This window comes from Phasianus colchicus, chromosome 1, assembly GCF_987193195.1.
Source record: "Phasianus colchicus chromosome 1, bPhaCol1.hap1.1, whole genome shotgun sequence".
Taxonomy (NCBI): domain Eukaryota; kingdom Metazoa; phylum Chordata; class Aves; order Galliformes; family Phasianidae; genus Phasianus; species Phasianus colchicus.
The window spans coordinates 194,244,190-194,269,548 of NC_143436.1; the positions used below are offsets into that span (position 1 = coordinate 194,244,190).

Sequence of the window (25,359 nt, forward strand, 5' to 3'; positions counted from 1 at the left end):
CACCAGGGCATGCTGGGAATCCTATGGCCAGCGCAGGGGAAAGGCACTGTGACATCATAGAGCAGGGCATGACATCAGTCTTCCTCGAGTCACACTGGCAGCCTCCCCCAGCTCAGACTCGTGGAGCGGCCGCTCCGTGCTGGTGGTCATTGCTGGAGCTCTGCTCTGGGTGACAGCCATTTGTGCGTTGAGATTGTTCTTTGGGAGAGAACAGGATGAAGCTCAGCCTGGCATTCATCCTGGCCTTGGCTCTGACCATGTCTCCATTTGGGGGACATGGACCGGGCTATGTCAGCCGTCTCAGCTGGGTCTGGAATTGGGACCAGAAGCTGGATGTTCCTGAGGAGCAGCATCCAGTGGGGACCAAGAGCCAGACCTCCACCTGGCCTTGCTGGTTTGGCCTCACCACCTGCCCCGACAGGACTGAGGAGAGGAAGACGATCCCGGTCCTTCCTGAGGAGCAGCATCCAGTGGGGACCAGAAGCCAGACCGCCACCTGGCTCTGCTGGATTGGCCTAGACTCCTGTCCCGACAGGACTGAGGGCAAGAAGAAAAACCAGCTCCTTCCTGAGGAGCAGCATCTGGTTAGGACCAAGAGCCAGACCTCCTTCTGGCCCTGCTGGTTTGGTCTAACCTCCTGCTCCGACAGGATCGAAGAGAGGAAGGGAAACCAGCTCCTTCCTGAGGAAGAGCATCCAGTGGAGACCAAGATCCTGACCTCCACCTGGCCCTGCTGGCTTGGCCTAGCCTCATGCCCTGACAGGACTGAGGGAAAGAAGACAAACAAGCTCCTTCCTGAGGAGCAGTGTACAGAGGAGACCAAGTGCCAGACCTCCACCTGGCCCTGCTGGTTTGGCTTAACCTCCTGTCCCATCAGGATTGAAGAGAGGAAGGGAAACCAGCTCCTTCCTGAGGAAGAGCATCCAGTGGAGACCAAGAGCCAGACCTCCACCTGGCTTTGCTGGATTGGCCTGGCCTCCTGCCCCGACAGGACTGAGGGCAAGAAGAAAAACCAGCTCCTTCCTGAGGAGCAGCATCTGGTTAGGACCAAGAGCCAGACCTCCTTCTGGCCCTGCTGGTTTGGTCTAACCTCCTGCTCCGACAGGATCGAAGAGAGGAAGGGAAACCAGCTCCTTCCTGAGGAAGAGCATCCAGTGGAGACCAAGATCCTGACCTCCACCTGGCCCTGCTGGCTTGGCCTAGCCTCATGCCCTGACAGGACTGAGGGAAAGAAGACAAACAAGCTCCTTCCTGAGGAGCAGTGTACAGAGGAGACCAAGTGCCAGACCTCCACCTGGCCCTGCTGGTTTGGCTTAACCTCCTGTCCCATCAGGATTGAAGAGAGGAAGGGAAACCAGCTCCTTCCTGAGGAAGAGCATCCAGTGGGGACCAGAAGCCAGACCTCCACCTGGCTTTGCTGGATTGGCCTGGCCTCCTGCCCCGACAGGACTGAGGGCAGGAAGACAAACCCAGTCCTTCCCGAGGAGCAGCATCTGGTTAGGACCAAGAGCCAGACCTCCACCTGGCCCTGCTGGTTTGGTCTAACCTCCTGCTTCGACCGGATCGAGGAGAGGAAGAGAAACCAGGTCCTTCCTGAGGAACAGCATCCAGTGGGGACCAAGAGCCAGACCTCCACCTGGCTCTGCTGGTTTCGCCTAACGTCCTGCCCCGACAGGACTGAGGGCAGGAAGACAAAACAGCTCCTTCCCGAGGAGCAACACCCAGTGGGGACCAAGAGCCAGACCTCCACCTGGCCCTGCTGGTTTGGCCTAATCTCCTGGCCTACCAGAATCAAGGCCTGGAAGACAAACCAGCTCCTTCCTGAGGAGCAGCGTCCAGTGGAGACCAAGATCCTGACCTCCTACTGGCCCTGCTGGCTTGGACCTTCCCGATGCCCCAGATGGGTCTGGTACAAGGGCAGCAAGGTCGTTCCAGAGGGCCCAAAGCAGCCGTCCCCAGGCACCAAGCAGAAGGCCTACGGCTTGCCTGCCATCCTGGTCTACCTTTGGGACTACCTTGTGCAAAGGAGAGCCTGGCTCCTTACAGAATCCTTGATCGCCATCTGCATTCTGTGCCTTCACTGGACTGCCTGCAGCCTCTGGAGAAGATTAAGAAGGCCTTGGGCAGAGGTGAGCGATGGAGATGCATTGTGCAGGGAGGGTACCATGGCTGGGGAGCAGGGAACCATATTCGTGAGGACATCCAAGGGAAGCAGACCACCAGAGGCCCATAAGTTCTCCCCAGGGACTTGCCAGCCATGGGGCTGTCACACAGTGGGAGACCTCTGTGCAAAGCAGGGCCATGCCAGAGGTGGCGTGAGCCCCGCCGGCTGCCCCGAGCAGTCCTGCGAGGCGGGCAATGCTCTGTTATAATCGGAGCCCTGCAGGGTGATACTCTGCAAAACCAGCCTGCATCCCTTTCACTGTGCCCATGCCCTTTCGCTTCCTGGGTACAGGACAAACAGACTCCACCACCTTCCTGCACAATCCATTCCAGCGCCTGACAACTCCCTGAGAGAAAAAGTTTTTCCTTGTGTCTAATCTAAATCTCCCCGGGCGCAACTTGCGGCCATTTCCTCGGGTCCTGTTTGTTGCCTGGGAGAAGAGGCCAAACCCCTCCTCATCACAACCTCCCTTCGGGAACTTGTGGAGTGCAATGAGGTCTCCTCTGAGCCTCCTCTTCTCCAGACTAAACAATCCCAGCTTCCTCAGCCGCTCCTCGTAAGACTTGTGCTCCAGACCTCTCACCAGTTCCATTGCCCTTCTCTGGACCCGTTCCAGGGCCTCAATGTCCTTCTTGTAATGAGGGGCCCAAAACTGCAGACAGTACTCGAGGTGAAGAGCATGAGGATAAGCTGTGCCACGAACACCTCCTGCAGAGGAGCTTTGCATTTGCCCATCAGAAAGGTAACGATTGGTGTCACTGATCTCTCTTTCCAAGGCTCTTCCAGCTCCAGAGGAAGACCCGATTAAACATCTCTTGGGACCAAATGCTGGGACCTCCCAGAAGAATGAGCCGGCCTGCTTCTACCCACCCCTGGCCTGCAAATCAGAGAAAGGGAAGACTGGCTTAATTAACATGGGAAACACTTGCTACGTGAACAGTGTCATCCAGGCTCTTTTCATGGCTTCGGAGTGAGTTGTTGCTCCCTTGTTCCCACTTAGGACTGCTCCAGGGTTGCTCTCTGCCCTGGCATTGTGCTTTCCACTCTAATTGTCCATCTTGGTTTGCATCTCTTGTTGTCTTTTGCAGCTTTCGGCATTCGGTGTTGAATTTAAGTGGGGGCATCTCCCAGCCCCTGATGACAGAACTCCGGTCGCTCTTTGCACTTTTGGAGCACAGTCAGGTAATTATTTCATGTTCTAGTTATTTGTTTGGCCTGTCGGCCGTGGAATGGCTCGTCTCCAAGTTGCTTCCTGCATCAGCTCCGATGTGCTGATAAGGAGTTGTGGATCTGGGTGCATTTTTGTAATGGGGCAAATTTTGTTGACAGGAAAGAGGCTAATTTTGGGGGTGGAGGAGGCAAAGTGAGTCTGCAGCTCCTGTCATCCATGAAAGTGAGCTGTGTTCACACCAGGCTGCCTCTGTCCATCCTGGCTTTGACGGACACAATAACTAATAGTTTTGACAATGAAATCCATTTGGTAATAGTTTATATGCGTGGCCAACTGAAAAGCCTGTTGGTGTAAAACAGCACTTTCTGTTTCTTGCTGTGCAGCAAGGAAGAAGACCCGAGTAACATGTTTGTCCCCTTGCCTCACTGCAAACTGCAGTCAATCAGTAGAAAATGCCTTAAAATTAGCTTTGGCAGACCAAAAAACCAAAGACCAAAAGCTACACGAGCAACAAACCCTTGGATTCCAGATGTTATGAATCTTTTGTATCCGAGGGAAAGTAAAACAAATTAACCCACAAACAGATTAATTACGAGCGCTTTCTTCACCAGCCTGAAATTTAACGTGAGTGACTCCAGATGGGTCATGTCCAGGTCCATTTGTGAAAACACCCGTCTGTCCCCCTGTCATGGTTTTGGTTTTTGCTTATTTGATTTTCAATATTCCACATCAAAACATCATGTACTGGAATTGAAGTGTTAATGCTCTAATTCTATGTACCTATCCCTATACATTACGGAAGTCACGGGATCTGACCCTTCCGGGGGGGGCGGTCTCTTACTGCCTGGCAGTGGGTGCTGGAGGGTGCTTTCCTAGCCGTTCCAAGCTTTTCAGGTTTGACTCGGTCTCGGGAACTCTCTCTCATATCTTATTTGATTTATTAGTCTCAATTTCAATTAGATTGTATTATATTGTATTATTTTGTATTCCGATATCATAGTTAGTAAAATAAGTTTACCTCCATAGATTGTTGCCGCTGTTTTTTTTCCTTTTCCCCCTTCCTTCCCATTTTGTGGGCCCAGGTGGGGGGTGGGGAGGGCAGGGGCCTACTGCCCCCTGTCACGGGCATAAACTGATCTAGTTGATTCCGTGACAGATTTTGGTGGAGGATGCGGGCATAGCTGCCTTTTGTTTTTGGTTTTTGCTTTTTGGCTCTTAGAACGAATCTCGCTCTCTGCTCTTAGAGAGCTTCGTTAGGGAGCATTATCAGTAGTTCAGGTTTTGTGCTGGGAAACTTGACCTTGAAAGACCAGGCGTACTGCCAGTATTCTGGGATATTTGTAAACTTTGAGCACTGCTTAGTCTGGGTAGTGCCTTTTTTTCCTTTCCCCCCCCCCTCTTGTTAGTTTCAACCCATTAACCCTTTTTGAGCAGAAACCAGCGATGAACCCACTCTTTTTCGTGGGAGCGCTGAGTAAGGGATTAAAAGCTATGGTGTTTCTCGCGACCTACTGGCGAATCATCAATGTCATCATTACTTGTTGTGGACTTGTGTACATATATAACTACATATGGGCACTGACGGAGACGCCTGTATGGTACCTATCTTGGTACCTATATGCAATGTTTAATACGAATTTTGACACTTGCATCCCGGATGGAATGGCTAATTTCACAAGCAACTACATCCCAGATGGAATAGCTAATTTTACAAACCACACGATGTTCAAACCAGTTTCCAGGTTTTCCTTTTGGTTTATCAGACGCTTTTCCAATGCTGAGTTAACTCTCATGCTTGTGGTCGTAATATCACTCTCCCTGAATGTAGTCCTATACAGGAATAGTAAGCAGAAGGAGTCTCCTCCAGAACCAGAGAATGCTGACTGGCAGGGAATATGGAGAGGTTTAGGAAAAATCTTAGAAGCATGGGGACCCGCAATGTCATGGGATTTCACTCTTGAGCACCTGTGGGATCCCCAGAAACTTAGCCAGTATTTGGAACAGGGGCAGTGCGGCTCAGGTAAATCTAAGGAGGTACAACTTATTTGGGGTTTGGCTTGTGCTTACCGTGCCATATATAATACTGTTTTGGAGAGAGAGAGTTTCCGAGCTGAGGTTCAAGCCAAAGGGAAAGTCAAATCTGATCAATTACAGGAGACACCAGTAACAATATCAGTTGCCCCTGTGGAGGGCAAGAAATGGAAACGAGTGTCCTCGCGTCTAGAACGGAAAAAAGAAGAAGAGGAGGAGGAGGAGGTGGAGGAAGATCCAGGTGAGGGGCCCTCCTCGAAACCACCAACATCAAGAAAGGCAAAAGGAAAAACTAAGAGACATGCAGAAGAGAGTGATGAAGAGGAAGTTTCTATTACTACTCGTCGGCCTCTGAAGATGACTGAAATCCAAGGCTCAAGAAAGGAATTTACACGGCGCCCAAATGAAAGTATCGTTTCCTGGTTAGTTCGCTGTTGGGACGACGGGGCCAGTAGCTTGTCTCTAGATGGTAATGAAGCCCGCCAACTAGGAGCCATTGCCAGAGATCCAGCTATTGACAGAGGGATTAGTCGATGTCTGGATGGGGCTGCCTCCCTCTGGGAACGAGTATTAACAGCCGTGAAGGAAAGGTACCCCTTCAAAAGCGGCTTGAAGCCTGTGACGAAAAGATGGGATACAGTTGAACAGGGTATCCAGTATTTGAGGGAAATAGCCGTGGTGGAAATGTTGTATGACCCGAACTGTGTTTTTAACGACCCACAAGGCCATGACCCTGAGAGAGTGAGAACAACGCGTGAAATGTGGCAGCAACTCACATCAACAGCGCCAGCCAGATACGCCTCTGCACTATTGGCCGCATCGGACAGATACCAGGACCAACAGAGAAGCCCCTTAGTTTATGAATTGATTCTTATGCTCCAAAGCTATGAACAACAGCTACCCCCAACTCGCGCCGCCATCGCCGCCATCTCACAAATGACGGAGCAACTGAATAAAGTCCAAGAGCAAGTGTCTTCACTGATGAATCGTGACAAACCTGTAGAAGTATCAGAAACGCTTGATGAAGATCAGTATAGTCAAAAGAGTCTACTGAAGGAGGTGAAGGAGATGGTAGAACAAATGTGGATCCAACAAACTAAAGACGATGAACCCTCCTTCGCAGGTGCAAAATCAAAAATCTCAGCTGTTAGAGGCAAACGCTCTCCAGCTCCAGGAAGGAATCCTACATCGCGACTTGCCTTGTGGCGTTACTTACGTGACCATGGAGAAGACATGAGGAAGTGGCACGACCAAGCTACTCATGTACTACGAGCACGGGTGAGAGAATTACAAGGCAGATCAACCGCCAGTGCAGTTGCTCCGGTTACCACAGGTAATGAATAGAGGGGCCCTGCCCTCAGTCAGGGGGGGGAAAGGGATAATAGAGTTTATTGGACTGTGTGGATCCGATGGCCTGGCACATCAGAACCACTGAAATATAAGGCATTGGTGGATACCGGTGCACAGTGCACTCTGATGCCCTCGACTTATGAAGGGACAGAATCAATCCATATTTCTGGAGTGACTGGGGGCTCTCAAGAATTGACTGTGTTGGAGGCCGAGATAAGCCTCACTGGTAGGAACTGGCAAAAGCACCCTATTGTGACTGGTCCAGGGGCTCCATGTATACTTGGTATTGATTATCTCAGAAGGGGGCATTTCAAGGATCCTAAGGGGTATCGATGGGCCTTTGGAATAGCTGCTGTAGACACAAACAACATTAAGCAGCTGTCTGTTTTGCCTGGCCTGTCAGAAGATCCGTCTGTTGTGGGGTTGCTACAAGTAAAAGAGCAACAGATACCAATTGCTACAAAAACGGTGCACAGACGGCAGTACCGCACCAACAGGGATTCCTTGCTCCCCATTCATAAGTTGATTCGTCAACTAGAGAGTCAGGGAGTGATCAGCAAAACTCACTCACCTTTTAACAGCCCCATATGGCCAGTGCGTAAAGCCAGCGGAGAATGGAGGCTGACGGTGGACTATCGTGGCCTGAATGAGGTCACACCCCCACTGAGTGCTGCTGTGCCGGACATGTTAGAACTCCAGTATGAACTGGAATCAAAAGCAGCCAAATGGTATGCCACCATTGACATTGCTAATGCCTTTTTCTCCATTCCTTTGGCCAAAGAATGTAGGCCACAGTTTGCTTTCACCTGGAGGGGTGTTCAGTATACTTGGAACCGTTTGCCCCAGGGGTGGAAACACAGCCCAACCATTTGCCACGGGTTGATCCAAACTGCATTAGAACAGGGCAGTGCCCCTGAGCACTTGCAGTACATTGATGATATCGTTGTGTGGGGCGATACAGCAGAAGAAGTCTTCACAAAAGGAGAGCGAATAATCCAGATTCTTCTGCGTGCTGGTTTTGCTATTAAGCGGAGCAAAGTGAAAGGACCTGCTCAGGAGATTCAGTTCCTAGGTATAAAGTGGCAAGATGGCCGTCGTCACATCCCGACAGATGTGATCAACAAAATCACCGCTATGTCTCCACCCACTAGTAAGAAAGAGACACAATCTTTTTTGGGTGTAGTGGGCTTTTGGAGAATGCATGTTCCAAACTATAGCTTCATTGTAAGCCCCCTTTATCATGTGACGCGAATGAAGAATGAGTTTACATGGGGCCCCGAGCAGCAGCAGGCTTTTGAACAGATTAAGCAAGAGATAGCCCGTGCCGTGGCCTTAGGGCCAGTACGGACAGGGCAGGATATAAAGAACATCCTCTACACTGCTGCTGGAGAGAAAGGCCCCACTTGGAGCTTGTGGCAGAGAGCCTCAGGAGAGACCCGAGGCCGACCCCTGGGATTCTGGAGTCGGGCCTACAAGGGGTCGGAAGAGGGCTACACTCCAACTGAAAAGGAGATCTTAGCCGCGTATGAGGGGGTTCGGGCTGCTTCTGAAGTGGTCGGTACTGAAACACAGCTCCTTCTGGCACCTCGACTACCAGTGTTGAACTGGATGTTTAAAGGAAAGGTTCCCCCCACCCATCACGCAACTGATGCCACTTGGAGTAAGTGGATTGCGTTGATTACGCAGAGAGCGCGGATGGGGAACCTCAGCCGTCCAGGAATCCTAGAGGTCATCATGGACTGGCCTGAAGGTAAAAAGTTTGGAACACCAGCAGAAGAAGTATCACGAGCTAAAGAGGCCCCACCATACAACGAATTACCAGAAAATGAAAGAAAGTATGCCCTGTTCACTGATGGATCGTGTCGTATTGTGGGAAAGCATCGCAGATGGAAATCTGCTGTGTGGAGCCCCACACGACAAGTTGCAGAGGCCACTGAAGGGAAAGGAGGATCAAGCCAATTTGCAGAGGTAAAGGCTGTCCAACTGGCCTTGGATGTGGCTGAACGAGAGAGGTGGCCAATGCTTTATCTTTACACTGACTCATGGATGGTGGCAAATGCTTTGTGGGGGTGGTTACAGCAGTGGGAACAAAATAACTGGCAAAGAAGGGGTAAACCTATTTGGGCTGCTGAACTGTGGAAAGATATTGCTGCCCGAATAAAGAATATGGTCGTAAAGGTTCGCCATGTAGATGCTCATGTGCCCAAGAGTCAGGCTACTGAAGAACAACAAAATAACCATCAGGTAGATCGAGCTGCCAAAATTGAGGTGGCTCAGATAGACCTGGACTGGCAGAACAAGGGTGAATTATTTCTAGCTCGGTGGGCTCATGAGACCTCGGGCCATCAGGGGAGAGATGCCACATATAAGTGGGCTAGAGACCGAGGGGTGGACTTAACTGTGGATGCTATTGCACAAGTTATTCATGACTGTGAAACATGTGCTATAATCAAACAAGCCAAGAAGATGAAACCACTCTGGGAGGAAGGGCGATGGCAAAAGTATAAATATGGGGAGGCATGGCAGGTTGATTATATCACCTTGCCACGATCCCGCAGTGGTAAGTGTTATGTGCTTACTATGGTAGAGGCAACCACTGGGTGGCTTGAAACATATGCAGTACCCCATGCTACTGCCCGAAACACCATATTAGGTCTTGAGAAACAAGTCCTTTGGCGACATGGCACCCCAGAAAGAATTGAGTCAGATAATGGGACTCATTTCAAAAATTCTCTTGTAAATACTTGGGCCAAAGATCATGGCATTGAGTGGATTTACCATATTCCCTATCATGCACCAGCCTCTGGTAAAATTGAACGATACAATGGGTTGTTAAAAACAATGCTGAAAGCAATGGGTGGCGGAACATTTAAGCACTGGGAGAAGCATTTGGCAGAAGCCACCTGGTTAGTCAATACCAGAGGATCTATCAATCGTGATGGTCCTGCTAGCTCCCTACATACTGTCAAGGGAGATAAGGTCCCTGTAATACATGTAAAGAGCATGTTGGGAAAAGCAGTTTGGGTTCTTCCAGCTTCTGGAAAGGGCAAACCTCTCCGCGGTACTGTTTTTGCCCAGGGACCTGGATCCACTTGGTGGGTAATGCAGGAAAATGGGGATGTTCAATGTGTACCACAAGGAAACTTGATGCTGGGGGAGTGCAGACAGTAATTCCATGTATATGTATATAGACGTGTACGTGTGATGCATTTTTAATCATTTTGTTTGTTTGTATATGTATATATATATATTAAGCGTGATGTAGTGATGTAGAATAAGGGGTGGAATGTCATGGTTTTGGTTTTTGCTTATTTGATTTTCAATATTCCACATCAAAACATCATGTACTGGAATTGAAGTGTTAATGCTCTAATTCTATGTACCTATCCCTATACATTACGGAAGTCACGGGATCTGACCCTTCCGGGGGGGGCGGTCTCTTACTGCCTGGCAGTGGGTGCTGGAGGGTGCTTTCCTAGCCGTTCCAAGCTTTTCAGGTTTGACTCGGTCTCGGGAACTCTCTCTCATATCTTATTTGATTTATTAGTCTCAATTTCAATTAGATTGTATTATATTGTATTATTTTGTATTCCGATATCATAGTTAGTAAAATAAGTTTACCTCCATAGATTGTTGCCGCTGTTTTTTTTCCTTTTCCCCCTTCCTTCCCATTTTGTGGGCCCAGGTGGGGGGTGGGGAGGGCAGGGGCCTACTGCCCCCTGTCACGGGCATAAACTGATCTAGTTGATTCCGTGACACCCCCAGAGACACAGCTTTGAATTTTCACTTGCTGTTGACCCACTTTCCTGTACCTCTCCATTTCCCAAGACTTGACTGGCAACCCTGGCTCGTTACATTGTGGTGCTGCACCATTACAGATCCATTACAGATCACTTTCAGGGGGTAATATCGAGAACATCTTAACTTGAGGAGTATTTGGTCGTAAAAGAGCCTGTTTGTTCAAAGCAGGTTACGGTGTGTTTGATGCATTAGCAGACTTGCTTGCTGTGTAGCTCGCAGTTAATAACTTCCCAGTAATTTCCTGTAATCCCTCTAGTTATTTTTCTTTTGGGCCAGCACTTAAAGTCATTTCTCCAGCCAATGATGGGCCTTTCAGCATATTAATTAGACAACAATTGCCGAATGGCACTGATTACATCATCCAGTAATGCAGATTACCTGCCTGCAGTGATCAGAAGGATGGGTGGAAGTCGAGTGGATTTTTTTTTTCTTAAATGGACTTGGTATCAAATTAAGGATCAAATTCAGTTCAGGCTGAATTAGGTAGACGTCTCTGGGTCAGGAGCACAAACCATTTTGAAACTGAATGATGAAATAAATGCATGGATAGTTCATATGAGTACCTGAGTGACAGGCGTTGGTAAAAGTGAGCACATAGAAGCTCTTCTCCTCATGACAGTCCAGCAAAAGGATGTTCAGCAGGGCTGACGTTCATCCTTTCAGTGCTGGATGCAGCAAACGAAGCAAGTCTTCTCCTATATGAAGTGAGATCCAGTGGATTAAATGTGTTTTTCCGTCTCAGTTCCAGCAACCTGCCATCTCACCTGAGAGCTTCCTCTCTGCCTCCCGGCCACCCTGGTTTACCCCTGGTGCTCAGCAGGACTGCTCGGAGTATCTCAAGTACCTGCTGAATCGGTATGTGGCAAGCACTCCAATTTTGGAGCCCAGACATGATGAGGCCCCAAGACATAGCGTAATATGAAATGCTGACTCCCGTGGGAGAGGTGCACGTGGCTGAGGTCTGAGAGATTTGGTGTAAAAATGGGAAAACCAGTCCGGGGCTTCTTCGTAGAACTGTTTGTGCCCAGCTGGGGGTAAGAAATGAAGCCAGCTTGAAAATTTCTGAAATTGCACCCAGTTCAGTGGAAAAGTGTTTGCCTGACAAGCCTCCTCTTTAAAATGCTGGTTTTGCCTTTCTTTCTTTCACCTAAAAATCCCAAATCCCCAGTGTCCTGGTGATGCCCCTGGAAGTGGGGTCAATGCACACTGACCATCTCTGCTTTCTGCAACACCACACTTGGCATCAGACCCGTGTGCACAGACCCGTTATCTATCACACGTTTACTGTGACGAGCGGAGAGCAGATACCATACACGTAGAAACTCGTTCTTTAGCTTTTATTGCTCTATGTTGCCATCTTTTTTCTTCTGCCAAAGATTACATGAAGAAGAGAAAACTGGAAAGAGCATCTACTACCAGAAACTGACGGAATCCAGCTTGATGTCTCAAGCCAGGGAGCGTCATTCCTTCAACAAGACATTGATTGAGAAGATGTTTGGGGGAAAAATGGTGACAAAGATTCGTTGCTTGAAGTGTTTGAACATCTCCTCTAGAGAAGAAGCCTTCACAGACCTGTCGTTGGCCTTCCCCCCTCCGGATAGGCCTGTATGGAGACCAAGAAGCACCTCTGTGGATACAACCAAACATCCTCACTTGGCTTTTGGGAAGCAGACACGCACTCCTAAGGACTCTCAATCCGTCTCGGATTTAATCAACTATTTTCTGTCCCCGGAGAGATTGACAGCAGAGAATCAATACCACTGCGAGAAATGTGCTTCCTTGCAGGATGCTGAGAAAGTGACAGAGCTGACAGAGGGCCCGCACTACCTCATCCTCACACTCCTGCGGTTCTCCTTCGACTCGCAGACCATGAAGAGGATTAAGATCCTGGACAGTGTCTCCATCCCTGCAGTGCTCGAGCTGCCCATCCTCGTCAGCCCAGAGGAAACTGAGGACATTTGCTGGCATGGGAAGGACACGGCTGACCTGGGCAGCACCTTCGTGCCCGCCGTGTACGATCTCTGCAGCGTGGTGGTGCATTCGGGCATCACCTCCCAGAGCGGCCACTACTACTGCTTCTCCAGAGAGTGCACTGATACCGGGCCCCAGGCACCGCCCCGGGATGGGACACCAAAACGGGCTTCTGGCAAGCAGTTGGACTCTGAAATCCCGTGGTACTTCTTCAACGACGCCACGGTTTCCACCCACTCCTTTGAATCAGTCAGCAAGCTGGCTTCTTTATACCCCAAGGACACTGCCTACGTGCTATTCTACAGGCAGCGGGAGGGCAGCCTGTAGCACTCCACCGCATGAGGCTGTGGCAGAAGCCAGCCACCTGCACAGCGAACTCTCCCTCAGTAAGGACTTGATGGAAGCCATCTCCAAGGACAACATTCTCTACTTGCAGGTATATCCCAGGTGTACACAGACTGCATTTTCCCACTGAGATTGGGTGTTGAGCTTGATGTATGGCATCAGAGAGGCAGCCAACCCCAGCCACAAGAGAATGACTCGGTGATGTCTGTCCTGGGCAGCTCGGCCTCCATTTTTCTCCAAGCGTCCAGGTGTGGCGAGCGGGCCACGGCTGCCAGTCAGGTGCCCACCCTCCTGCTCTCACTCCCCCTCCTTAGCAGGAGAAGGAAAATAAGAGGACGTGCGTCAAGTTAAGTATAGAGAGATGTCTCACTGTCTGCCATCCTGGGCAAAACAAGCTCAACTCGGGGAAGATACCAGTTAGGATTTGATGCCAGTTAGTAGGAGTAGAATAATGAGAACTAAAAGCAAACTAAAAACACTTCCTCCCCATCCACCCTCTTCTACCTTCTCCCCTCCCAGCAGAGCAGGGGAACATGGAGTGGGGGCTGTGGTCTGTCGATAACGCTTTGTCTCTGATGCTCCTCCATGGTCATTCTCTGCCCTGCTGCACCGTGGAAATTCCTGCTGTGTGCCTGGAACGCCTCCTGCCCTCCTCCTGGTCTGACCTGAGAGGTCTGAACTGCCCTGGCTGTCAGGGGGTGGCTTTGGATCACCCACGTGGCTAGAGAGATGCGACACTTAGATGCATCTCTCCAGTCAAGTTCTAGAGATGAGTACGTGCCATAGCAACCCCAGATTAGTTTGGGGAAAATTCCCAGGGGCACGTGGGACAGCACAGGGAAGGAGGGAGCAATTCCCAACAGGCATTTCCATGCAAATAACAGCAATATACTCGGTCATTTCTCCTACAGGAGCAGGAAAAAAGAGGCGAGGAACAGAGCTGCCTACATTCCCACCTTGCCAAAATCCCCCACGCCTCAGTCCACCAAAGGTTCGTGAGCAGAAAACTCCTTGATGACAACAGCGTCTTCCACTGAGCGCATGCCAACATCTCCGGGATCATCACCTCCATTTTCAAGCGTGCATGCGATAAATAAAATCATCACTCCTGCAGCCTGTGTCATTGTGGTGGCAGTGGGTCCGGGAGAGCGGCAGCACGAAAGGCGTTGGTGCAGGAGAGTGCTGCTGTGTAGGTTTTGGGGGCACGCGCCTGGGGAGGAGGAAGGGCCCTGGGCCGGGGGAGAAGAGGCACCGGTGGCTGCAGGTGCCCACAGCCAGCCATGCCCCAGGGGGAGAGAGCACATCCCGAGTGGGAGCCCACGTCCTGCTGAGGTAGTGCAGCATCCCCCAGAGCACACAGGGAGGTGCTGTGAGTCCTGCAGCACGCCGGGAAGCATCCAGGGCACACTGGGAATCCTCAGCAGGGCCAGTTCCGCAAAGACGCTGTGCGGATCAGCTTCGTAGCAGAGGCCTGCAGCGAGGGAGCCGAGCCTTCCCAGGAAGGAAAAATGGCGGCAAAATACCACAGCAAGAGCTGCTGGAAAACGGAGGGAGAGCCTGAGGCACGGCGGCTCAGCCTCCCTGGTCTGGTTCCAGACCCCTTGGATTCTTATCGCTGACTGACAATTTGGACAGGTTGGAAGCAATTTTGTTGTCCTTTTCGTGGCACTCAGTTTGCGTGGAAGCTGAGGCCGTTTTAATAGGTTTTCACAACTGTGTGTCATCTTCAAACATTACATGCCCTACAGAGGGATCTGGACAGGCTGGATAGCTGGACTGAAGCCAATGGATGAGTTTCAACAGGGCCAAATGCCGGGTCCTGCACTCTGTCCACAAGAACCCCAGGCAACGCTACAGGCTTGGGGCGGAGTGGCTGGAAGACTGTGTGGAGGAAATGGACCTGGGGGTGTCGATTGATGCTCGGCTGAACATGAGCCAGCAGTGTGCCCGGGTGGCCAAGAAGGTCAATGGCATGCTGGCGTGCATCAGGAACGGTGTTGCCAGCAGGAACAGGGAGGTGATTGTCCCTCTGTACTCAGCTCTGGTGAGGCCGCACCTGGAGTACTGTGTCCAGTTTTGGGCCCCTCACTGCAAGGAAGACATTGAGGCCCCGGAGCGGGTTGAAAGAAGGGCGACAAAGCTGGTGAGGGGTCTGCAGCACGGGCCTTATGAGGAGCGGCTGAAGGGCTGGGATTGTTCAGTCAGGAGAAGAGGAGGCTCAGGGGAGACCTTATTGCTCTCTGTCACTACCTGAAGGGAGCTTGTAGAGAGCTGGGGGTCGGCCTCTTCTCTCGTATAACCGGTGACAGAACTAGAGGGGATGGCTTCAAGCTGTGCCAGGGGACATTTAGGCTGGACGCTAGGAAATACTACTTTTCTGAAAGAGTGGTCAGGTGCTGGAATGGCCCAGGGAGGTGCAGGAGTCACCGACCCTGGAGATCTTCAAGGAACGGTTAGATTTTGTGTTGAGAGACACGGTTTAGTGAGTACTGTTGGTGATAGGTGGATGGTTGGACTGGATGATCTTGAAGGTCTTTGCCAACCTTGGTGTTTCTGTGATTCTGTGATTCTGTGATTCTGTGATCTCACTGCTGCACCAAATGGAGGAGCTGCTAACAGAGCTGAAATTACATCTGAGGCTTTCATGTTGTCCGTTGCACTCTGTAATCATTTTCCTTCTCCTGTTGTTTGCACTGGAAGAATCGCAGAAATTGAAAGGAAAGCACTGAACTATCCAGTATGCACTGCTTTGCTAGGGAACGGTGGGCAGTGGGGCGGAGTGCACCCTCAGCAAGTTTGCAGACAACACCAAGCCGAGTGGTGTAGCTGACACGCTAGAGGAAAGGGATGCTCTCCAAAGGGAGCTGGACAGGCTTGAGAGGTGGGTCCATGCCAACCTCGTGGAGCTCAGCAAGGCCAAGTGCAAGGTCCTGTACCTGGGTCGAGGCAATCCCAAGCAAAGATACAGGATGGGCAGTGAATGGCTTGAGGGCAGCGCTGAGGAGAAGGACCTGGGCGTGTCAATTGATGAAAGATTCAGTATGAGCTGCCAACGTGTGCTTGTAGCCCAGAAGGCCAGCTGTATCCTGGGTCGCGCCAGGAGAAGCGCTACCAGCAGGGCAAGAGAGGTGATTCCACCCCCCTACTCTGCTGTCGTGAGCCCCCACGTGCAGAAGTGCATCCCCTGCTGGAGCCCCAACACAGGAAGGGCGTGGAGCTGTTGGAGCGGGACCAGAGGAGTGCCACGAAGATGATCAGAGGGCTGGAGCACCTTCCCTACGAGGACAGGCTGATGGGGTTGGGGCTCTTTGGCCTGGAGAAGAGAAGGCTCTGAGGGGACCTTCCTGTGGCTGCACAGTACCTGAAGGGGGCCTACAGGAAAGCTGGGGAGGGACTTTTTATACGGGCAAGTGGTGACAGGACAAGGGGAAAGGACTTTAAACTAGAAGAGGGTAGTTTTAGACTAGATATTAGGAAGACATTCTTTACCGGGAGGGTGGTGAGAGACTGGCACGGGTTGCCCAGAGAGGTTGTGGATGCCCCACTCGAGAGGCAATCAAGGCCAGGCTGGATGGGGCTGTGAGCAACGTGGTCTACAGGGAGGTGTCCCTGCCTCTAGCAGGGGGGCTGGAACTAGATGACCTTCAATGTCCCTTCCAACCCTAACCATTCTGTGTTGCTATGATTCGACGATTCGTTGGATGGGAGGAAGCAGAGGTCGGACGGTGTTGTGGGATTTGGGTGTTGAGTCCCCAGCCCCGAGATGGGTACATCAGGGCCCTCCTCCATGCCCAGGAGCCACGCTGCTCCAAATCTAGATGGCAATGCCATTGCTATTTTTTTCTGGATGAATAGCAGAGCATGCTTCTTGTATTTAAGTCTGCTAGGCTGAAAGTGCTGCTGATGTGAAATCAAAATGGAGCTGAAGCTGCTCCATTTTGAGCAGCTCAAGTTAGAAAAAAGCACACTGTATCTGGCTATTGTTCAGAGTAGTTCATTAAACTTGCGTCCACGGAGGTTTCCAAAACCTTCCGGCTTCTGCCGTGTCGCCTTCCTGCTTTGCTGGTGTGGCACATGGAGGAATTCTCTGAGCTTTGATCCTCTGCCTTGATGAGATCCATATCTAAACAATCCACCAGGGTATCCACCAGGGCATGCTGGGAATCCTATGGCCAGCGCAGGGGAAAGGCACTGTGACATCATAGAGCAGGGCATGACATCAGTCTTCCTCGAGTCACACTGGCAGCCTCCCCCAGCTCAGACTCGTGGAGCGGCCGCTCCGTGCTGGTGGTCATTGCTGGAGCTCTGCTCTGGGTGACAGCCATTTGTGCGTTGAGATTGTTCTCTGGGAGAGAACAGGATGAAGCTCAGCCTGGCATTCATCCTGGCCTTGGCTCTGACCATGTCTCCATTTGGGGGACATGGACCGGGCTATGTCAGCCGTCTCAGCTGGGTCTGGAATTGGGACCAGAAGCTGGATGTTCCTGAGGAGCAGCATCCAGTGGGGACCAAGAGCCAGACCTCCACCTGGCCTTGCTGGTTTGGCCTCACCACCTGCCCCGACAGGACTGAGGAGAGGAAGACGATCCCGGTCCTTCCTGAGGAGCAGCATCCAGTGGGGACCAGAAGCCAGACCGCCACCTGGCTCTGCTGGATTGGCCTAGACTCCTGTCCCGACAGGACTGAGGGCAAGAAGAAAAACCAGCTCCTTCCTGAGGAGCAGCATCTGGTTAGGACCAAGAGCCAGACCTCCTTCTGGCCCTGCTGGTTTGGTCTAACCTCCTGCTCCGACAGGATCGAAGAGAGGAAGGGAAACCAGCTCCTTCCTGAGGAAGAGCATCCAGTGGAGACCAAGATCCTGACCTCCACCTGGCCCTGCTGGCTTGGCCTAGCCTCATGCCCTGACAGGACTGAGGGAAAGAAGACAAACAAGCTCCTTCCTGAGGAGCAGTGTACAGAGGAGACCAAGTGCCAGACCTCCACCTGGCCCTGCTGGTTTGGCTTAACCTCCTGTCCCATCAGGATCGAAGAGAGGAAGGGAAACCAGCTCCTTCCTGAGGAAGAGCATCCAGTGGAGACCAAGATCCTGACCTCCACCTGGCCCTGCTGGCTTGGCCTAGCCTCATGCCCTGACAGGACTGAGGGAAAGAAGACAAACAAGCTCCTTCCTGAGGAGCAGCGTACAGAGGAGACCAAGTGCCAGACCTCCACCTGGCCCTGCTGGTTTGGCTTAACCTCCTGTCCCATCAGGATCGAAGAGAGGAAGGGAAACCAGCTCCTTCCTGAGGAGGAGCATCCAGTGGGGACCAGAAGCCAGACCTCCACCTGGCTTTGCTGGATTGGCCTGGCCTCCTGCCCCGACAGGACTGAGGGCAGGAAGACAAACCCAGTCCTTCCCGAGGAGCAGCATCTGGTTAGGACCAAGAGCCAGACCTCCACCTGGCCCTGCTGGTTTGGTCTAACCTCCTGCTCCGACCGGATCGAGGAGAGGAAGAGAAACCAGGTCCTTCCTGAGGAACAGCATCCAGTGGGGACCAAGAGCCAGACCTCCACCTGGCTCTGCTGGTTTCGCCTAACGTCCTGCCCCGACAGGACTGAGGGCAGGAAGACAAAACAGCTCCTTCCCGAGGAGCAACACCCAGTGGGGACCAAGAGCCAGACCTCCACCTGGCCCTGCTGGTTTGGCCTAATCTCCTGGCCTACCAGAATCAAGGCCTGGAAGACAAACCAGCTCCTTCCTGAGGAGCAGCGTCCACTGGAGACCAAGATCCTGACCTCCTACTGGCCCTGCTGGCTTGGACCTTCCCGATGCCCCAGATGGGTCTGGTACAAGGGCAGCAAGGTCGTTCCAGAGGGCCCAAAGCAGCCGTCCCCAGGCACCAAGCAGAAGGCCTACGGCTTGCCTGCCATCCTGGTCTACCTTTGGGACTACCTTGTGCAAAGGAGAGCCTGGCTCCTTACAGAATCCTTGATCGCCATCTGCATTCTGTGCCTTCACTGGACTGCCTGCAGCCTCTGGAGAAGATTAAGAAGGCCTTGGGCAGAGGTGAGCGATGGAGATGCATTGTGCAGGGAGGGTACCATGGCTGGGGAGCAGGGAACCATATTCGTGAGGACATCCAAGGGAAGCAGACCACCAGAGGCCCATAAGTTCTCCCCAGGGACTTGCCAGCCATGGGGCTGTCACACAGTGGGAGACCTCTGTGCAAAGCAGGGCCATGCCAGAGGTGGCGTGAGCCCCGCCGGCTGCCCCAAGCAGTCCTGCGAGGCTGGCAATGCTCTGTTATAATCGGAGCCCTGCAGGGTGATACTCTGCAAAACCAGCCTGCATCCCTTTCACTGTGCCCATGCCCTTTCGCTTCCTGGGTACAGGACAAACAGACTCCACCACCTTCCTGCACAATCCATTCCAGCGCCTGACAACTCCCTGAGAGAAAAAGTTTTTCCTTGTGTCTAATCTAAATCTCCCCGGGCGCAACTTGCGGCCATTTCCTCGGGTCCTGTTTGTTGCCTGGGAGAAGAGGCCAAACCCCTCCTCATCACAACCTCCCTTCGGGAACTTGTGGAGTGCAATGAGGTCTCCTCTGAGCCTCCTCTTCTCCAGACTAAACAATCCCAGCTTCCTCAGCCGCTCCTTGTAAGACTTGTGCTCCAGACCTCTCACCAGTTCCATTGCCCTTCTCTGGACCCGTTCCAGGGCCTCAATGTCCTTCTTGTAATGAGGGGCCCAAAACTGCAGACAGTACTCGAGGTGAAGAGCATGAGGATAAGCTGTGCCACGAACACCTCCTGCAGAGGAGCTTTGCATTTGCCCATCAGAAAGATAACGACTGGTGTCACTGATCTCTCTTTCCAAGGCTCTTCCAGCTCCAGACGAAGACCCGATTAAACATCTCTTGGGACCAAATGCTGGGACCTCCCAGAAGAATGAGCCGGCCTGCTTCTACCCACCCCTGGCCTGCAAATCAGAGAAAGGGAAGACTGGCTTAATTAACATGGGAAACACTTGCTATGTGAACAGTGTCATCCAGGCTCTTTTCATGGCTTCGGAGTGAGTTGTTGCTCCCTTGTTCCCACTTAGGACTGCTCCAGGGTTGCTCTCTGCCCTGGCATTGTGCTTTCCACTCTAATTGTCCATCTTGGTTTGCATCTCTTGTTGTCTTTTGCAGCTTTCGGCATTCGGTGTTGAATTTAAGTGGGGGCATCTCCCAGCCCCTGATGACAAAACTCCGGTCGCTCTTTGCACTTTTGGAGCACAGTCAGGTAATTATTTCATGTTCTAGTTATTTGTTTGGCCTGTCGGCCGTGGAATGGCTCGTCTCCAAGTTGCTTCCTGCATCAGCTCCGATGTGCTGATAAGGAGTTGTGGATCTGGGTGCATTTTTGTAATGGGGCAAATTTTGTTGACAGGAAAGAGGCTAATTTTGGGGGTGGAGGAGGCAAAGTGAGTCTGCAGCTCCTGTCATCCATGAAAGTGAGCTGTGTTCACACCAGGCTGCCTCTGTCCATCCTGGCTTTGACGGACACAATAACTAATAGTTTTGACAATGAAATCCATTTGGTAATAGTTTATATGCGTGGCCAACTGAAAAGCCTGTTGGTGTAAAACAGCACTTTCTGTTTCTTGCTGTGCAGCAAGGAAGAAGACCCGAGTAACATGTTTGTCCCCTTGCCTCACTGCAAACTGCAGTCAATCAGTAGAAAATGCCTTAAAATTAGCTTTGGCAGACCAAAAAACCAAAGACCAAAAGCTACACGAGCAACAAACCCTTGGATTCCAGATGTTATGAATCTTTTGTATCCGAGGGAAAGTAAAACAAATTAACCCACAAACAGATTAATTACGAGCGCTTTCTTCACCAGCCTGAAATTTAACGTGAGTGACTCCAGATGGGTCATGTCCAGGTCCATTTGTGAAAACACCCGTCTGTCCCCCAGAGACACAGCTTTGAATTTTCACTTGCTGTTGACCCACTTTCCTGTACCTCTCCATTTCCCAAGACTTGACTGGCAACCCTGGCTCGTTACATTGTGGTGCTGCACCATTACAGATCCATTACAGATCACTTTCAGGGGGTAATATCGAGAACATCTTAACTTGAGGAGTATTTGGTCGTAAAAGAGCCTGTTTGTTCAAAGCAGGTTACGGTGTGTTTGATGCATTAGCAGACTTGCTTGCTGTGTAGCTCGCAGTTAATAACTTCCCAGTAATTTCCTGTAATCCCTCTAGTTATTTTTCTTTTGGGCCAGCACTTAAAGTCATTTCTCCAGCCAATGATGGGCCTTTCAGCATATTAATTAGACAACAATTGCCGAATGGCACTGATTACATCATCCAGTAATGCAGATTACCTGCCTGCAGTGATCAGAAGGATGGGTGGAAGTCGAGTGGATTTTTTTTTTCTTAAATGGACTTGGTATCAAATTAAGGATCAAATTCAGTTCAGGCTGAATTAGGTAGACGTCTCTGGGTCAGGAGCACAAACCATTTTGAAACTGAATGATGAAATAAATGCATGGATAGTTCATATGAGTACCTGAGTGACAGGCGTTGGTAAAAGTGAGCACATAGAAGCTCTTCTCCTCATGACAGTCCAGCAAAAGGATGTTCAGCAGGGCTGACGTTCATCCTTTCAGTGCTGGATGCAGCAAACGAAGCAAGTCTTCTCCTATATGAAGTGAGATCCAGTGGATTAAATGTGTTTTTCCGTCTCGGTTCCAGCGACCTGCCGTCTCACCCGACAGCTTCCTCTCTGCCTCCCGGCCACCCTGGTTTACCCCTGGTGCTCAGCAGGACTGCTCGGAGTATCTCAAGTACCTGCTGAATCGGTATGTGGCAAGCACTCCAATTTTGGAGCCCAGACATGATGAGGCCCCAAGACATAGCGTAATATGAAATGCTGACTCCCATGGGAGAGGTGCACGTGGCTGAGGTCTGAGAGATTTGGTGTAAAAATGGGAAAACCAGTCCGGGGCTTCTTCGTAGAACTGTTTGTGCCCAGCTGGGGGTAAGAAATGAAGTCAGCTTGAAAATTTCTGAAATTGCACCCAGTTCAGTGGAAAAGTGTTTGCCTGACAAGCCTCCTCTTTAAAATGCTGGTTTTGCCTTTCTTTCTTTCACCTAAAAATCCCAAATCCCCAGTGTCCTGGTGATGCCCCTGGAAGTGGGGTCAATGCACACTGACCATCTCTGCTTTCTGCAACACCACACTTGGCATCAGACCCGTGTGCACAGACCCGTTATCTATCACACGTTTACTGTGATGAGCGGAGAGCAGATACCATACACGTAGAAACTCGTTCTTTAGCTTTTATTGCTCTATGTTGCCATCTTTTTTCTTCTGCCAAAGATTACATGAAGAAGAGAAAACTGGAAAGAGCATCTACTACCAGAAACTGACGGAATCCAGCTTGATGTCTCAAGCCAGGGAGCGTCATTCCTTCAACAAGACATTGATTGAGAAGATGTTTGGGGGAAAAATGGTGACAAAGATTCGTTGCTTGAAGTGTTTGAACATCTCCTCTAGAGAAGAAGCCTTCACAGACCTGTCGTTGGCCTTCCCCCCTCCGGATAGGCCTGTATGGAGACCAAGAAGCACCTCTGTGGATACAACCAAACATCCTCACTTGGCTTTTGGGAAGCAGACACGCGCTCCTAAGGACTCTCAATCCGTCTCGGATTTAATCAACTATTTTCTGTCCCCGGAGAGATTGACAGCAGAGAATCAATACCACTGCGAGAAATGTGCTTCCTTGCAGGATGCTGAGAAAGTGACAGAGCTGACAGAGGGCCCGCACTACCTCATCCTCACACTCCTGCGGTTCTCCTTCGACTCGCAGACCATGAAGAGGATTAAGATCCTGGACAGTGTCTCCATCCCTGCAGTGCTCGAGCTGCCCATCCTCGTCAGCCCAGAGGAAACTGAGGACATTTGCTGGCATGGGAAGGACGCGGCTGACCTGGGCAGCACCTTCGTGCCCGCCGTGTACGATCTCTGCAGCGTGGTGGTGCATTCGGGCATCACCTCCCAGAGCGGCCACTACTACTGCTTCTCCAGAGAGTGCACTGATACCGGGCCCCAGGCACCGCCCCGGGATGGGACACCAAAACGGGCTTCTGGCAAGCAGTTGGACTCTGAAATCCCGTGGTACTTCTTCGACGACGCCACGGTTTCCACCCACTCCTTTGAATCAGTCAGCAAGCTGGCTTCTTTATACCCCAAGGACACTGCCTACGTGCTATTCTACAGGCAGCGGGAGGGCAGCCTGTAGCTCTCCACCGCATGAGGCTGTGGCAGAAGCCAGCCACCTGCACAGCGAACTCTCCCTCAGTAAGGACTTGATGGAAGCCATCTCCAAAGACAACATTCTCTACTTGCAGGTATATCCCAGGTGTACACAGACTGCATTTTCCCACTGAGATTGGGTGTTGAGCTTGATGTATGGCATCAGAGAGGCAGCCAACCCCAGCCACAAGAGAATGACTCGGTGATGTCTGTCCTGGGCAGCTCGGCCTCCATTTTTCTCCAAGCGTCCAGGTGTGGCGAGCGGGCCACGGCTGCCAGTCAGGTGCCCACCCTCCTGCTCTCACTCCCCCTCCTTAGCAGGAGAAGGAAAATAAGAGGACGTGGGTCAAGTTAAGTATAGAGAGATGTCTCACTGTCTGCCATCCTGGGCAAAACAAGCTCAACTCGGGGAAGATACCAGTTAGGATTTGATGCCAGTTAGTAGGAGTAGAATAATGAGAACTAAAAGCAAACTAAAAACACTTCCTCCCCATCCACCCTTTTCTACCTTCTCCCCTCCCAGCAGAGCAGGGGAACATGGAGTGGGGGCTGTGGTCAGTCGATAACGCTTTGTCTCTGATGCTCCTCCATGGTCATTCTCTGCCCTGCTGCACCGTGGAAATTCCTGCTGTGTGCCTGGAACGCCTCCTGCCCTCCTCCTGGTCTGACCTGAGAGGTCTGAACTGCCCTGGCTGTCAGGGGGTGGCTTTGGATCACCCACGTGGCTAGAGAGATGCGACACTTAGATGCATCTCTCCAGTCAAGTTCTAGAGATGAGTACGTGCCATAGCAACCCCAGATTAGTTTGGGGAAAATTCCCAGGGGCGCGTGGGACAGCACAGGGAAGGAGGGAGCAATTCCCAACAGGCATTTCCATGCAAATAACAGCAATATACTCGGTCATTTCTCCTACAGGAGCAGGAAAAAAGAGGCGAGGAACAGAGCTGCCTACATTCCCACCTTGCCAAAATCCCCCACGCCTCAGTCCACCACAGGTTCGTGAGCAGAAAACTCCTTGATGACAACAGCGTCTTCCACTGAGCGCATGCCAACATCTCCGGGATCATCACCTCCATTTTCAAGCGTGCATGCGATAAATAAAATCATCACTCCTGCAGCCTGTGTCATTGTGGTGGCAGTGGGTCCGGGAGAGCGGCAGCACGAAAGGCGTTGGTGCAGGAGAGTGCTGCTGTGTAGGTTTTGGGGGCACGCGCCTGGGGAGGAGGAAGGGCCCTGGGCCGGGGGAGAAGAGGCACCGGTGGCTGCGAGGTGCCCACAGCCAGCCATGCCCCAGGGGGAGAGAGCACATCCCGAGTGGGAGCCCACGTCCTGCTGAGGTAGTGCAGCATCCCCCAGAGCACACAGGGAGGTGCTGTGAGTCCTGCAGCACGCCGGGAAGCATCCAGGGCACACTGGGAATCCTCAGCAGGGCCAGTTCCGCAAAGACGCTGTGCGGATCAGCTTCGTAGCAGAGGCCTGCAGCGAGGGAGCCGAGCCTTCCCAGGAAGGAAAAATGGCGGCAAAAAAACACAGCAAGAGCTGCTGGAAAACGGAGGGAGAGCCTGAGGCACGGCGGCTCAGCCTCCCTGGTCTGGTTCCAGACCCCTTGGATTCTTATCGCTGACTGACAATTTGGACAGGTTGGAAGCAATTTTTTGTCCTTTTCGTGGCACTCAGTTTGCGTGGAAGCTGAGGCCGTTTTAATAGGTTTTCACAACTGTGTGTCATCTTCAAACATTACATGCCCTACAGAGGGATCTGGACAGGCTGGATAGCCTGGCAGGCTGGTAACAACCGACAAGGAAAAGGCTGAGGTGCTTAATAACTTTTTTTGCCTCGGCCTTCTCTGATAGCTGCTCGTTCCACAGCCCTCAAACATTCTGTTTGGTAGGAGGGCACTGGGGACGCAACGTCCGTCCCACTGTAAACGAAGGTCAGGGGTGTGACCACCTGAGGAACCTGAACATCCATAAGGCTGTGGATGGTCCCGACGAGATGCATCCCAGAGTGCCGAGGGAATTAGCTGATGTCGTTGCCCAGCCACTCCCAATGATATTTGAAAAGCTGCGGCAGTCAGGTGAAGTCCCTGATGACTGGAAAGAAGGGCACATCACGCAATTTTTAAGGAGGGTACAAAGGATGACCCGGGGAACTACCAGCCTGTCAGTCACACCTCTGTGCCGGGGAAGACCATGGAGCAGATCCTCGTGGAAGCACTGCTAAGGCACATGGATGGCAGG

General features: G+C 51.6%; 2 protein-coding genes and 1 pseudogene across 2 annotated transcripts; all 3 read left to right on the forward strand.

The window, feature by feature from the left end:
* The first annotated feature begins 215 nt into the window (after nt 1-215).
* Nucleotides 216-4,343, forward strand: LOC149920350 (uncharacterized). Its single transcript, XM_090147597.1, has 3 exons — nt 216-2,129; nt 2,941-3,134; nt 3,253-4,343. Exons 1-3 carry the CDS (start codon nt 216-218, stop codon nt 3,437-3,439), a joined length of 2,295 nt encoding a protein of 764 aa, XP_090003723.1. The 3' UTR covers nt 3,440-4,343.
* A 6,031-nt stretch (nt 4,344-10,374) lies between these two features.
* Nucleotides 10,375-16,485, forward strand: LOC149920351 (ubiquitin carboxyl-terminal hydrolase 35-like; annotated as a pseudogene).
* A 708-nt stretch (nt 16,486-17,193) lies between these two features.
* LOC149920352 (uncharacterized) lies at nt 17,194-24,286 on the forward strand. The gene is given in 7 exon segments (XM_090147673.1): nt 17,194-18,879; nt 19,691-19,884; nt 20,003-20,096; nt 21,556-21,662; nt 22,184-23,102; nt 23,104-23,214; nt 24,035-24,286. Coding segments are annotated over 7 exon segments (3,237 nt in total). The 3' UTR covers nt 24,161-24,286.
* The last annotated feature ends 1,073 nt before the right edge of the window (nt 24,287-25,359 follow it).